Source organism: Megalopta genalis, chromosome 2, assembly GCF_051020955.1.
Source record: "Megalopta genalis isolate 19385.01 chromosome 2, iyMegGena1_principal, whole genome shotgun sequence".
In the NCBI taxonomy this organism is placed as follows: Eukaryota; Metazoa; Arthropoda; class Insecta; order Hymenoptera; family Halictidae; genus Megalopta; species Megalopta genalis.
In genome coordinates, this window is record NC_135014.1 from 38,461,309 (window position 1) to 38,476,406 (window position 15,098).

General features: G+C 32.9%; 1 protein-coding gene across 2 annotated transcripts in view; it reads left to right on the plus strand.

The window, feature by feature from the left end:
- nAChRalpha4 (nicotinic acetylcholine receptor alpha4) overlaps positions 1 to 15,098 on the plus strand; it is a 297,477-nt gene that overhangs the window by 109,089 nt on the left and 173,290 nt on the right. For both annotated transcript variants that reach the window (XM_033478915.2, XM_033478916.2), the window contains exon 3: positions 5,565 to 5,609. In XM_033478915.2, coding sequence (XP_033334806.1) covers positions 5,565 to 5,609 — 45 coding nt within the window. The remainder of the gene's footprint in view (positions 1 to 5,564; positions 5,610 to 15,098) is intronic.

Here is a 15,098-nt window from a genome sequence, read left to right on the forward strand (position 1 = left end):
GTTAATCGGCACGTTATTCGGAAAGTGCTCGATTTTTATGTATTTAGGATTTTTCTTATTCTTGGTCAATACATTCTAGTCATGTCTTAGTGTGTATTATATTTTTGACGAATTTTAAGCCATATTTTATATTTAACTGATCTATTTTCTACTAATCTTTTACCCACGTAGAAATCTTCAATCCTCATTTCTGAACACAAATATTATTCTTGAAAAAATGATTATAACATTACAATAAAAACACATATTCCATTCCAAAACATACAAAATCTAACATATTGATAACTTACAAGAAAAGAATCGAGTTTAGGTAATATATTGTAAAGAAAATTTTTCGTGGGAGACATTTAGCATCGGACAAGTCACGATAAAGTAATTGGACTCTTCAAAAGGATCTATTACGCAACTGTCAAGAGAGGCGAAAATAAAACAATGAACTAAGTTGAGAATACTGGATGAAATTTTGTTGCACAATCCTTCGTTTTCGATGAAACTCAATTTTGAAAATGCACGTGAATGTCTAGCATAAATGCATCAATGACGCAATCTACTTGTATCAAGTAGAAACGATGAGGAATGGTCAGACGCGTTGCCAGAATCTACTTTAGCAACGCATGTATCTACCAGAGATATTTATGGTCTGGCTGATTCGTTTTAAATCGTGAAAAGTAGCATTTTCAGAAGTTTCATATCTCTACTTGCCCCTCATACAGGAAATTTAGAAACTTTAACTTATAAAAACTTTGTATCTTTAGAACTGCCTTCTTCGTTACTATCTAAAGGTATGTTTACATTTTTTGATAAAATGAAGATACAAGACTAAACGATAAATCGTCATTTACTACAAGGTATTTAAAAAAGTAACAGCAACGTAATAGCAAAAATAGTATTATAGTTACTGTCTAATAGGCTAGTAATTCTGTCATCTAAAAAAAATTCAATGTTAATTTAACAAAGTTATACCGTTTTTCATATGATCTTAAGTATATGGCCGCCATAGAGTAAGTAAACATTTTCGAAAATCTGACTTACGCCACTAGGATTCTAACCCTTTCATATGTACCGTAACAGCGTTTTGTTGCCATATAGTTCGAAAACTGTATTTTGGCTAACTTTTTGACAAGATATAACCGTGCAACGTGACATAAATAAATAAATCTGCGCAGTGAAAGAAAGACGTCTTGTGAACGTGACCATAAAGGAGAAACTATAAAATTGCGTCATAAAGTTTTTGCGATCTGCGGTGACGTGGGTTACGCCCATAAAATTGAGGTGTTAAGCAGGTAAGAAATGAATCCAACAGTATCTTTCTGGATCCCTTGTGTGTAACACTCGGTGTATCGTAATCCATATTTAGTCAGCAGAATTTATACATTTATAGCACACATTAATAGGTGCAATATGAAATAGTAGATGCATTAACACTTTGGCAGCCGCGCTAACAGTCTTAAAAATTTCGTGAAACTGATGAATTTTATTTAATCAAATTAAGATTGATAAGTGAAGGCGTATAATATCAACTGCTTTTCAACGTTCTTACGTTTTGTGAACCTTAATCAAATTGGGAAATTATAATAGATTCGCATAAGAATTAATTTTCAAATCTGAGTAAACAGATACGGTTTATGTGGCAGTCAAAGTATTAAAAGAATATTAGAATATCAATGTACCAATCTTGGTTTATTACAATTGTTAGAGGAGAAATATAAATTTTCGCGCGATTCCTATTTCTTGTGATTGATGCAAGCTTATTTTGCGTCATATTTTCTTTTTATGAATATTTTTAAATAAATACGTCGTAATGTGTACAAACGTATCATCTGTATGTCATATAGAAAATAGTACCAGCGATGAAAAATACAAACACAGTTGTAACGAAGGAAAACAAGTCTCCATTTGCTCTGTATCTAGAAAAAAATTCTTTCATAAATAATGAATGAATGAGTTTATTTATGGACAATTAATTTTTGTCATTTCGTATATTATCATGGACGGTGTTTAATTATTTCCATTTGTAAAAATCGATAAGTCGTAAATGTGATATTATCCTGGACCTTATGGAATATTATATATTTTACTTTTATTAAAGAAATGATTGAAATTTGTGTTTTCAACATTTATTCTGAATCTGTATAATAACGCTTAATTATCTATATGATAACTATAATAATAACAAATATCTGTGGATTTTTTAAAAGATTCATTGAACTGTATTATTATTTATTAGTAATATATACATATATGTAGTGGCGTAATTTTACAACAGTCTCTTCATGAAAAGTTTGTTGCATTGTCGTGCAAATACGATTAACCTTCAGAATGGAATGATAATCTCCAAATAACTGAGACCAGTCGATCAATCATAGGTCGTTAAGCCTCGTCGAGCAATTGGCGACAATGAGATTCGTGAGATCGATCAAAATCGCGGAACTATTTTAAGCACGACACATAGCGCCGATAATCGTATTACGCTCCAATAGAAATGGTATTCGGTGAACGACGCAACGAAGGGAATACGTCGAGAGAATAGTGCACGTCCTACACAATTAACCGAGTCTTACGAACTAACGTAGTTTAGTTAATATCACTGAATTACTAATGAACAGCAAAGTCTTCTTATATGTAAAGTGATGTGAATAATTGTAGACACAAAGTAACTTTTACATTATTACTGATATGTATTTCCTATGATTCCTAATATAAAAATATAGAATCTTTTAGATGAACAATAACAAATAGAATGATGAACAGAGATAGTGTTTAATTAAATAATCGTTTTAATACTTGTTTCACAATATAACTGAATTTCTGACAATTATTGAGAATACTATTATATGTTGAAACAACAATGTTGAAACATATATATATATATATATATATATATATATATATATATATATATTATTTATAATCATTATTTATATATATATATACATCGATATTTTTATTAATAAACTAAAATATCCTCGAGACATACGCCCAAATTAAATAGAAAAATGAAAATCAGACTTACATATTTTAATTTTTAATGTAAACTTCATCCGCCAGGAACATGTAGAAACGTAATTATTTAAAGTTAAATTAATTATACATATGCGAGAAAATGAACTGCGGAAGTTGCGGAAATGAAAATGTTAATTGCGGAAGTATGCTTCCATGCTTTTCAACGCTGCAAACTAATCGTTATATGTCACTTAACAGTAGAAGAGTTAATGAAACAATCGTATGGTTTGCCATTTCAATTTGACTGTATTTGTCCATGTCTCGCTGCTTCCCTTCGAAACGTCAGGAACACTTGTAACGAACAGATGTGCTTGGTTTAATATCGCTGGAACATATTTAATTAAGAAGGTTGATGCCTGGTCTCAGCTGTGAAGTTGACAAGATGTATTTATCCATCTGGCTCAGCTGTTCACCTTCATCACTACAGCTCTTCAAACACTGTGTAGAGGAACTAGTAGACATGAAAGTTTCACACACAAAAAAAGAACTCTACAAATACAAATATGAAGATCACCTAGAAAAAACTATCAAATTATATTATTTTCACTTAAAATAATTTTAGTATTTTGATTTGAAAAGGAAGGTAAAATCTACAAATCTCAAACCTACTCTCTCATTATTAGACTGCGGATTTTATGCATTTATGGAAAAATTGGGTAGACGCAATTTAAAATAATAATAAGATTATTAATTACATTATTTAAAATATTATTTTCAATAATATGCTATTTTATTTCACAATTATTTTTATGACTGTAATTACTTTTGAAATGGTTTTATTCGAATTATTATTTCACATAACATGTTATTTTATTGGAAATCATATAAAATAATTTTTTCGGTTATTTCGAGAATTACTTCTTTTGTTATATTTGAAATGAAAATGAAATGGAAATGAAGTTTTCATTTCAAAATTTTAATTTATTATTTCGAAAGGATCGATATTATTTTTATTTTGAAATAACAGTAATAAAAATAACGATATGAAATGGACTATTTCAAATAGATCATTTCCATTTTTATTTCAAATACAATTGTCTTGGGTCTATTACGAACTGCACTTTCCGCATTTTTTTTGTACGAAATATAATCCGTTGTTACAGAATTTGATGAAACAATATTTATTGTAGAACGGTTAATCGTAGTACTGTTTGTAAACGTTCATGGGAAGAATAATACTTGGCGACGATATTAATACAGCGAAAGTCTAAAGTTAATCAAGAAGTTCGGCACATTGAATTCCATCTTTATTTTTCTTGGTACTTGAATACCTTTGAGGCATTTACATTTCACAGCTGTCACACAGTTTCGTTCTTCTTCAGAAAGAACGAATACCAAACTCATTAAAACTTGCGCGGCACTGGATTTAAATTAGCCGCTCCCAAATGTTTCGCGAACGCCGATCCAAAGAATGAATAATTCACGAACGAAGTGCGGTCTAGAATCTAGACTTCGGTTCAAACTTTCGATCCCTGTAGTATGTGAATTGCTCTCTGCCAACGAAATAATCGAAACAAAAACGAAAGAAACAACAATTTCGTTTGTACGAAAGCCTACTTTTGGTATAGTCCGATCGAGGGAGAGAAATTTTATAAATCCGTAATTGACCGTTCAGTCGGGTTTATTCGAGAATTGCAATATAGAGAAATCGATATTTACGGCATCTGTATGTATGTACAGTACACCAATAAGCAAGGATTTCATATTCTCGCTCCTTGAGCTTTTATTAGACATCGATTCTAATATCAGATCGAATATCGGAAGCATTCAATAATGCGCGTGTGCAATATTTTAGCGGGAAAAAATACTGGGATATTGACTGTGTGTATTATATATATATGCTGTGTATATATATACACAGCATCCCGTCAATATCCTAGTAATAGGAAAGTAATATAAATTGGAAATGATCGACAACTGAAAAATACGACGTATGAATTGCCTCGCGATCATGCACAATGCGGAAGAAATGGAGTGTGAGATTTATATATCTTTATACAGCTCCCGGCAAAAAATATTCGAAGTCCTTTTAAATCGCAATAATTTGTATAGAACTGGACTGAATTACTTGAATTTTTTGTTTAATTTTTAAAAGGACTAGTTTACAGTACCCTGACAGAAATGCTTTTTTCTAATTTTGCTATTACTTGGAATGACAAAAAGTAATAGGAAAACTCTCGTTAAATAATTAAACCTTTAAAATTAATATTACGAGGAAAAAACAATTCCAAAATAACAAGTTTTATATCTGAATTGGAATACATTGGAGTGGTATATAAATTTTCTTTCTGAATAAATTGAATAGGTTTAAAGTAGACAAACAATACTTTTCTTTTACATTTTTAAATATTTTTACTGTTTTGTCTATTTTCTACTCGCTTTTATCATAATTCAGTCTACGTATAACGTTATATAAAAATATTAATTTTTTACTTTTTGAACTATACAATTACCTTGTAATCCGAAAATATATCAGTTTTAATATTTTAATAGTCTAAGGAATCTTAATATTTCAATAGTCTAAGGAATTAATAAATTAATGTAGTATTGGTTTGTTACAGAACTTAAAGAATCAGATCATGACGACGAACTTGTGGGTCGAACAGGTGAGTGATATTAATTCATGGCGTCAAGTAAAGTCAACGAATTTTCACAAAAATTATTTCATCAATGTAAATTTTAAATCAATTTTTATTTTTAGTTTCGCAAATATTAAACTTTTTTACGGTACAGTTTATTAAATTTCCTTTTTATACTAAATTATAGTAAACGTTCGCATGCCTTGTTGAAAAAACTTCTTCAAGGGGATATCCGACGTGTTGAATGCGCTTTGGGTCAAAATACGAAAAAAAAACGAAATAGACCTCGATAGGCGTTACCCTCGAGTGTGCTGTAAAAAGTAGAGGGGATTTGCCAGAGATGCAATTTTTTGGTGAAAGTAGACAGCTCGGCGAACGTTCGATGTTCCATATTTTATTTTACCGTTGGGTGTGATATTTTAGCAATCTTGATGGACGTATATAATTAAATTCGAGTAATTATGTACGCGTGTGGAAAACGAAAAATTGATAATAGTGATTTCATTGTGTAGGAAACATGATGATAAAAACGTCGATAGAAAACCGATTGTTCAATCATTATTATGCATAGCTAAAGGTGATATGAATAGTTACTTAAAATATATTAATATATTCTTTCTTTACTGTTTCTTTCAATTATATAAAAAAAGAATATTTCATAGTACATGGATCATCCATTTGAATATCAACTAGACGATAAACATGAAGACGTTATTATAAATTCCTTTATAAGAAACAGAAGTGGTTGAAAATTTCGTTAAAATTCGATTGAAAATGAATATAGCGTAATCATCTCTTTGAACCATATTTAAAGGAAAAATGTTTCAATCGATCCACCAATAACCGAATAAGTTAGGGTGATCACGCTGGATGGTTTACTCTGCATACATATTTAATCTCAGAAAACTGTCTCATGAATATAAAATGTAGACTCAATCGTGTTTTTCGATAAAAGGCGCCGTAAAGCAATGAAAACTGGTGCTCCTTTGACGCATCAACTTTGTCTCGGTGGTTTGCTAAAATGTCGCATTATGCGCCGGGTGAATCAGACATTGTTTCAGTAAATAGCCTGGAGATATCATTCGCGCCAAGAAAATTTACTTCTTCCTTCTGGTGTAAAAGGACCATAGTAGGAATGTCGTATATGTTGGTAAAAGCACAATGCTTTGTGCTAAAAACACAGTTTATCTCGTTAAATTCCTCCAAGAATTTATTTCGAGCACAGTCTACTGGTTTAACCGTATAGGTGTTATTTAACGGAAGTTGCCAAATCCTTTCGCGCTACCTAACCTGGACTTTGTAGATTTGTTTCTTATTATTTATTATGTGTGACATTCAGTGATCACAGACGGGCAGTATTTTATTCGAATGGCGGATAAGAGATAAGGATTAACGAATAAAATTTTATCTAATCGTATAAAAATTTATCCAGATAACAATTTATCCCAATAAGATTTTCTTCGAATAAAAGTTCATCTGAATAAGAAGTTATTTGTTATTCGAATATGTGTGTGTGTATTCATTTGTACAGAGTTTAATTCGGAAAATACTCTCCTCCATGTTAATTTTTCTAAGTAGTTTTTTTTCTTTTCCACTGCTGCATCGAAAAAGTGTCGCTCTCCTGGAAATAAGGAGAAATTATTTTTAAATTAAATTGGAAACTAGGAGAAATATTAATATAATATTTATTAATATAATAATAAATAAAATATAAACTGGAAATTAGGAGAAATATTGTAAATTAATAATTTACAAAGAATAGAAAAGCTGAAGTAATTTGAATGCCTCTGTAGCAATTCCTTGCTATTTTATGAGAACATGCACGTTTATTTTCTGTTTGTTCTGGTCTATTGTCAAATCACAGATCTTTACGATCCTATTTATACTAGATTGGTCATAACGTACGTTGGAATGGTCACAACTTAATGAAATTTGGCAGACTGATACACATTCAAGGATACAATGGCGTGATCCGCAAAGCTATTAAACCAAAGGGCAGTTAAAACATATGGTAATAAAGTTTACGACTTTAATGAATGCTGCACTACGTATCAGGAACCTTATCTCACATTTTAAAATGAATTAATTTTATTTTCAGTGTTTTATTAGCTGTATATCAAATTTTATAATTTGAGAGATGGGTATGATTTTAGAGATAAAGTACCATGACGATTCATGGTACTGATTGTCAAAATTATGCTATACCGACACATTGAAAATATCGAAGAAAGTATAAATAACAAGTCATTTTAAATGGATCTCGACTTGTTTAAAGATGTTTAGTATGCACATACCAACAAAAGTTAAGAAACTTTTTACATATCGTTAAAATTTGAATAAAATTTGATATTTTAATAAATATACGACTTATTAAATTAAAAGTTCATATCATAAAGAAGGATATAACACATTATTCAAACTGGAATATTGTTTTATTTAGTGTGTACGCGACGAATAAAAACATAATAAAAATAATAAATTAAGAAATTATAAAAGAATACAATTAATATTTTCGTTGACACAATACAAATTTTGATTTCATTGTAATAAAGTTTACAATACCCAAGCTTTACAACTTCCAATATTGAAAAGTCAATAGGAAAAATCGGTAATCAAATTTCAAAATGTCGTCATTTTTTTAATTATCCTCCTTTTTACTTTGTTCTAGTACCTGTTTATCCAAATTCATTCTAATTAAGTAACATTATCAATTTTTTAACATCTTTTAACCTAAAAAATTTTTTAATGTTATTGAAACATGCAAAAATACATGCTGTAAATATGACTGTAAAAGTTGTTATAATTTCTCCGCAAAAAAGATCTCAAAGGAAGTTGGACAAAAACGCAATTTACACTAGAATATCTCCTTAAAAGCAACAGATTTTTATATTGTTTCGGCAATGAATTACGAACTGTACTATGAATTTTCATCCAAAAGTACAAATTTTAATATAGATCTACTTATTTCACAATTCGAAAACATTTACCAACGCATTGCTAGGTAACAGTTTAATATTTAAGTACGAACCTGCTGTATAATTTACATCTAATAGGGATTTCGCGATAGATAAGCCAGCCTAAGATGGCGTAATTCCTCTGCGTGAAGTACTGCAGACTCCGGTTTTTCGAAACAAGCCGCAACACTGTTACTGCAAATTACTTAACCAAGTAATACGTGCTCGTGCAACTGCGTCGTCAAGAATTGAAACAAGAAAAGACGAGAGGCGTGACAGTAAGGCGCAACAGCAAATGTAATTGAAGAATAATTAAGCGGGACCAATTAACGTCTGCCATCCTCTCTTCTAGAGCGACTTGAGGAATGTCTTCAAAGATGAATCCCATTAAATTCGTTAGGCGTTGCACATGCAATTTACGCCCGCGAAGATATGAACGTCCTCGTCTTTAGGAGCAAATTAACTTACTCTGCTAAAAATTTATGCTTCCCGTGAAAGATGGTGTTGTAAATAGGAACTGGGGTAATTGGACGAATTCGCTGGCAAAATTGAGGGAAATAGTCGTCTCCAAAAAGAGTTATCATTGGCTAGGTTGCTTGCGGATTGTCACTATAGTTAACCAGTTATCTGTTGCAATCGCTTTGGAAACTGTGTAAGTTACTACAGTTATACTGTATGTTGTATACTGTTGTTCGTATCTCGTTTAAATACAACACTTTTATAAAATAACGATTATAATTTATATTAACATCAATGCACAGAATTTTCTGTAACTTTTGTTGATTACTAGCATGTATATGATTGTAATAGGAGCATCTGTCTTGATGTACCAGTTATCAAAATTTGCGATACATTTAAAGTACAGTAATTTCTCTCTAATTCGCGCTCAGATTGCACACAAAAATGGACAATTTGGGAATAGGAGATACGATTTTTCGAGCCCTGCGGCTCGCTTTAATAGTTGTTGACAATCTCCGCTTCTTACTGTATTTTTCGATACCAATTTTCAAAACGTGTTCGATTTGAATGAGTTGCCAAACTTATGTTAAAAGCTACATCATAACCTACCTAATCATTCTAGAGATTGTCTTGTCTTTTTGCCAGATTGAAGGTAACCTAATATAAATTAGCTTCTGAGAGTTAGCATTAGTCGACGAAATGAAGTTTCTGAACCAAAGGATCATAATATACACTCGTTACCAGTGTTCGTGAGTTACCTCGCAAGTTACATCATTTTCCTGTGGAACTACATGAAGATGAGCAACGTTAACCCTAAAGATTTCTGTCTTCAGGCTAATTTTACTATGAAACAATATCGTTACCAAACAAGCTTGATTATTAAAAATCAAATTGAAAGACCTAACAGATAAGAAATGTTAACAATGTTCTGGATTAGAAAGAGTACTAAATAGCATTCATTATCATCTTTCCATTTGTTAACACAGAGTAGACCAAAATTTGTAGTAACATCCGACGGATGAATAACTTTATTGTTAATTTGTCAATTCTTTTTGTTGCGGATAAGTATTGTAATCCGGTCTTGGGAGATGCAAAATGGATGGACTACATATTTATGCAAAATAAAAATTGCTTACATTGAATGTAAGGAAGAAGAACGAAATAAAAATGTATTTCTTTTGTTAATAACTTGAATAAGTTGAGACAGTATCTCTGAGTTCGTTAAATGCAGTCGTAACAAATTTAACAGAGAAGCAGCGAGACAAAATACTGTAATGTTGCTTTCAAAATATCCTTTATTTTGAAACGAGGAGCTTACCACTATCACAGCCTATCACAACCCGTTTCCTTAAAACATTGAATATTGATAATAAAATACTATTACTTCGACCCATTTCTTCGCGGAAGCTGTAATAAATCCCTCTCAAGTTATGGTTAGAACACATACCCGTAATACAAAAGATGGAACTGTTGTCAAAAGAGTTACTCGCATGTCAAATCATATTCTGACTTTTGTTCTCGCTTCAATACTAAAGTATCCCTTCTACACTTTCAACTTTCATAAAACAATAGAAAGCTCATATTTTTGAAAATTCCTCTTCTAAACCCTCCCGTTGGATAACAGCAATTTATTAAATTTAATTGCTGAAAATTAAGAAATCAGATAACAATTTAAATGTTCTGGGTCAAAACGATCCGGTAACCGCAGTTCGAGAGTTGAACATTTCCTCCGGCCTCCACCTCCGAAGCGATAAAACACTAGAATTTCAATTTCCCCTAGCATCTGGACGAGCAGATGCGTTTCAGTCGTCGGATCCCTGTCAGCCAGGCGCTGGGCATGTAATTTAATCATTCTCATTCCTAGGACACAAATTGTTCGAACACGTTCTCCGACGATTCTCCAGCAATTTTTCCCCGTTTTGCTCGCAAACGGTCTCTCTCACCTGCGACAATTCGCCGACAAACACGTTTCGTGAAGAACGACGGACCGATTCGTCCGTAGTTGACGATTCATAACCGCGCCGTACGGCAAACACTTGTTTGGTCGGCTGTGACGTTCGACGGAGATAGAGCCGGATAGCGTGGGTGGCTCGAAGGGAGAGAGCAGAGAGGCTCAGATCGTTACACCGGGTCACATCCGTCTCTCTGTGTGTACTTATGCGTGTACGTGCGCTGCAAGGTATTCCGGCCGCGTCTCCGAGCGTCACGCCATCCTTCAACGTCGAAACCACCCTCTTTAGCTCCCAACCGTTTGCGACAACCTACCAGCTATCTAGGCACAACCGGTTTGCCCTCGGCTAGGGGCTTCGTACACGAGTAATGGCGAAAGGCGCCCATGCTACATCGTTCGTTTGTTTCGGACTGCTGCGTGTTGGTAACGTTTTTTCCTCTTGCTACTGAAAGCCAACGACTCCAATCCCCGATAGATACCTTCGCATCGTTCACATGGTACCGTTCGGAGTCTTTAATTGGTGACTATGTTCCATCGTCATCAATCCACCGAACCGACAATACTTTTGGCCATCGTGCGATCCTCTTGATAGGCTGCGACGTGTACACTGGTGGATAAAATTATAACACTTAGGAAATTACTAATATGAAAACTTAATATAATACTCACATTAAAATACATTTCATGCAAAGAAATCCCATATTAGGCACATTTACCCTAATATGGAAACAAATGAAACGCGAAACAAATGAAAATCTCAATATTTTTGGTTTCATGACTTGTATCTTGACTTATATTTTGCCAAATCGCTGGCACAATTATAATCGAAAGTCAAAAGACATCGACCATTGTAAACGTAGCACTGCAATTTTATTACTTGTTACCGACGGAGAGTTTCGAATAATGAATGATGACGGTTTAGAAGTATGAACTGGCGATAACGAGGTTCCAATAGGAAAAGGAACAGAGAGAAAGAAAGACAAGCAGTCTGATGGGCAGAGAGGGTAGAAACTGATAGTGGAAAAGGTAGCGGAGATAGAAAATAGAAAGAGAGACGTGTCCGTGGATAGAAAGGCGATCGGTGTGCTACTATTGTTATCAATTTACTTCCGATATATTGACTGGTCTCTAAAATGGACGCTCTTATCGATACGTGATTGTGAATCTCCACGGTTGGAACTAACCTCTTTGAGCAATCGATTCTATCACCTGTCGGCCACAGATACGTCTACATGTCCCAGGAAACGTATCAGAGATTTTAGGAGGTACCAATTTGAATTCCCGATGGAGCTAAATGTAATGGAAACTGGTTCGATGATTAATTCGATGGTATCTGGAACGAACGAAAGAAAGTTCAACGGGGAAACTCGTTTCCCTCAGGATTAAAAGTTATGAGACTTGATCTAATAATTTGTAATGCAATAAGAACGTTCCGTGTAAAACGAACTTTGTTCTGACATAACACGAAGCTAGCAAACGATATAATACAGAAGAATTGCTATTATTCGATTGATCGCATAAATGTTAATTTACTGCGGTAAATAGTATTCGATTAAAATTCTGAAGCTGATTACTCGAGAAATAATTGTTGTGTCTAATACGTACAAACAATAAGCATTCTGTGTATATTGAAAACATGAAATAGAAGAGTCGGCGACATTTTAATACAATATTAATGAGAAACGTATTTATCTTACGTACTCTATCCTATGTATACTTTGGCAAGTATAGCAAAGTGTTCTCCATTTTGTACTCCAATGAACTTAAAAACCAAAACCTTAAATCTCAAAAATTAGATGCAATAAATTTGTTACATTTCCAAAAATTATAAATATTAATTTCTATATCGTAATACTTACACAGCTTTCTATCCAAACAACAATCTTTTTTAAATTATAGGTAGTAGGAGAAAGTTCTTCTTAGTATACGTTGGTGTAAATTACAAGTTATACGAAATAATAAATAACTATTTCGTATTATTATAATCTAGGAATAAATTAGTTAAAAATGCATGTGGCATTTCTAGGACAGGCTATTTATGCGAACAAGTTGCGTCATCGATAGGTATAAAGTTTGTTTGCTTTACTGTGAAAACAAATTCTTTAATTATATCTTTGGGAACTATTATTTTCAAAATTGTAACATACATTTGATTTATAATGTATAAACTAGAACTGGTTGTGTTACAAATATCGTGTGAGATCAAGATAAAAATGGAATTGTTGTTTGTAATCAAAAAAACCATGTAAATATTTGAACTATCGTATTTTATATTCTATTTATTGTTCAAAATGCTAAATGAATATATGCACATGTTTTCGTCTCTAAGAACTTTTTAGAAAGCACTTCAGTGACTGTATTTTGGAGGATGGTTTTACCCTTTAAACTTCAACTACACAGCTACAAAATAGAAAAGTGGTAGCTTCATGATTGAACGATAACATCTCCGAACTTTTAAGTATTTTATATGAACCAGGAAGTTAAAATATTTAAATGAGTTAAATAATCTACCAATTGGGTACATTTTAAAATAACTATTTAATAACTATATGGACTAGACAAGAAGTATAGCTTTAAAATTGTTTTAAAATTGTTTTTAATATTTTCGAGATTTGCTATTCATGACCCCTTTCACACAGAGTTAAATCTTCTCTCACAAGCTCTGAAAACATTACTTCTTAAGAAAGCGCAAAGAAATGAAATTTTCTTCAAACTTTTAGATTGGAATGCCCGCCTAAGTAGCTAAAGAACACGAGCCTCGCCAGATAAGGTTACTCACAGGCTGGTAAACGTAAGAAGATTAAGAAATGAATTCAGATGGAAAGATAAGATTAGAATTAAGATCAACAAAATTATCGTTAAGTGAAAGGTTAGGGCTATATGAAAATATAGAAAATGTTGTTCCAATGAAGGGTAAAGTCATTAACCAAGAGAAAAATAATCATGAGGATCGAAACTCACTTCGCAGGAACTGTAGAAAGTTCGACAATATTCAGAGCTTCTACGAGATTCTGTGACACTTTCTGAAGAAATGTAGATGCAATGGTATAAGGGAGTATCGAACTAATGCAATTAAAACTTTAAACAAGGAAAATTTGTTCTTTGGACTTGGCTGTTGGAAGTGTTGTCATAATTGCCATGACACGAGTGCCGCAATTAGATACCGGTAAAATGCGATTTAAGATCAACCTGCTGATCAAAACGGAAGTTAAGAAGCATTTATTATAACATTTATTGTAATTGAGAGGAAACTAATATATCCTAACCGAACCTGTCCATCTTAACCTGTTATTATTTATCTCAGAACATATTCATATAAATAATATAAATCAATAATACTATATCTTCAAACTATGTTATTTAAACAAGAAACTGAGAAACTAAGGGTATTGATTTCACGTTCTGACGATTTAATAAAAAAAAGACGTTTTCTCCCGTAAAAAATATGTTTACAAAATTAATTTCTACACATTTGAATTCATCGTAAAAAATGCTATATGCAATATATAAATGCAATTTCATCTGAGAAATTACTAGTAGTTGATTTTCACAAGATTGAAAAAAAAATAATTTTTCTCTTGGGCATACCTTGGCCAAATTGATTATGAGAACCCATCAGTGGGACTTGTAACTAGAGCGGTACTTGCCCGTAGATAGCCTCCGTAAGCAGGCGCAGCGCCGAGCAGTTTGACGGCTTTGGAGACGGGAGAGACACAGATAGCGTTCGAGGCGATTGAAAATTTAAGCCGATTCTAGCTTGAAACCGCTTGGGCTGACGCCCGGTTGCTCGAACAGGTTCGAGACCTCGAGCAGGGATTCTGCCGGCAGACGTTCGAACATGTTCACGCATCAAGCAGCTCGAGCTCCTTCCTCCTTGTTTGGGTTTAAGCAGGTTGAGTTACAAGCTGCTTGAGCTGTCCACCAAGTTCGAACGCTGTAATATTACACTGCGATAACGAGCGCGTAGAGTAGATGTCCCAATTTCTGTGCTTTGAACGTAATTTTTGCATTGCTGAAGCTGTTATTAAAGGCTCCACTTTTGATTAAAAATATACTTCGCGCGCGCGCGGTTTTTTTCTATAGGTGACAACAATAGTTAAAGTTGACACTCCAACAAAATTTTGCGTTCGATAACAACTTTCGTTGTGCTCA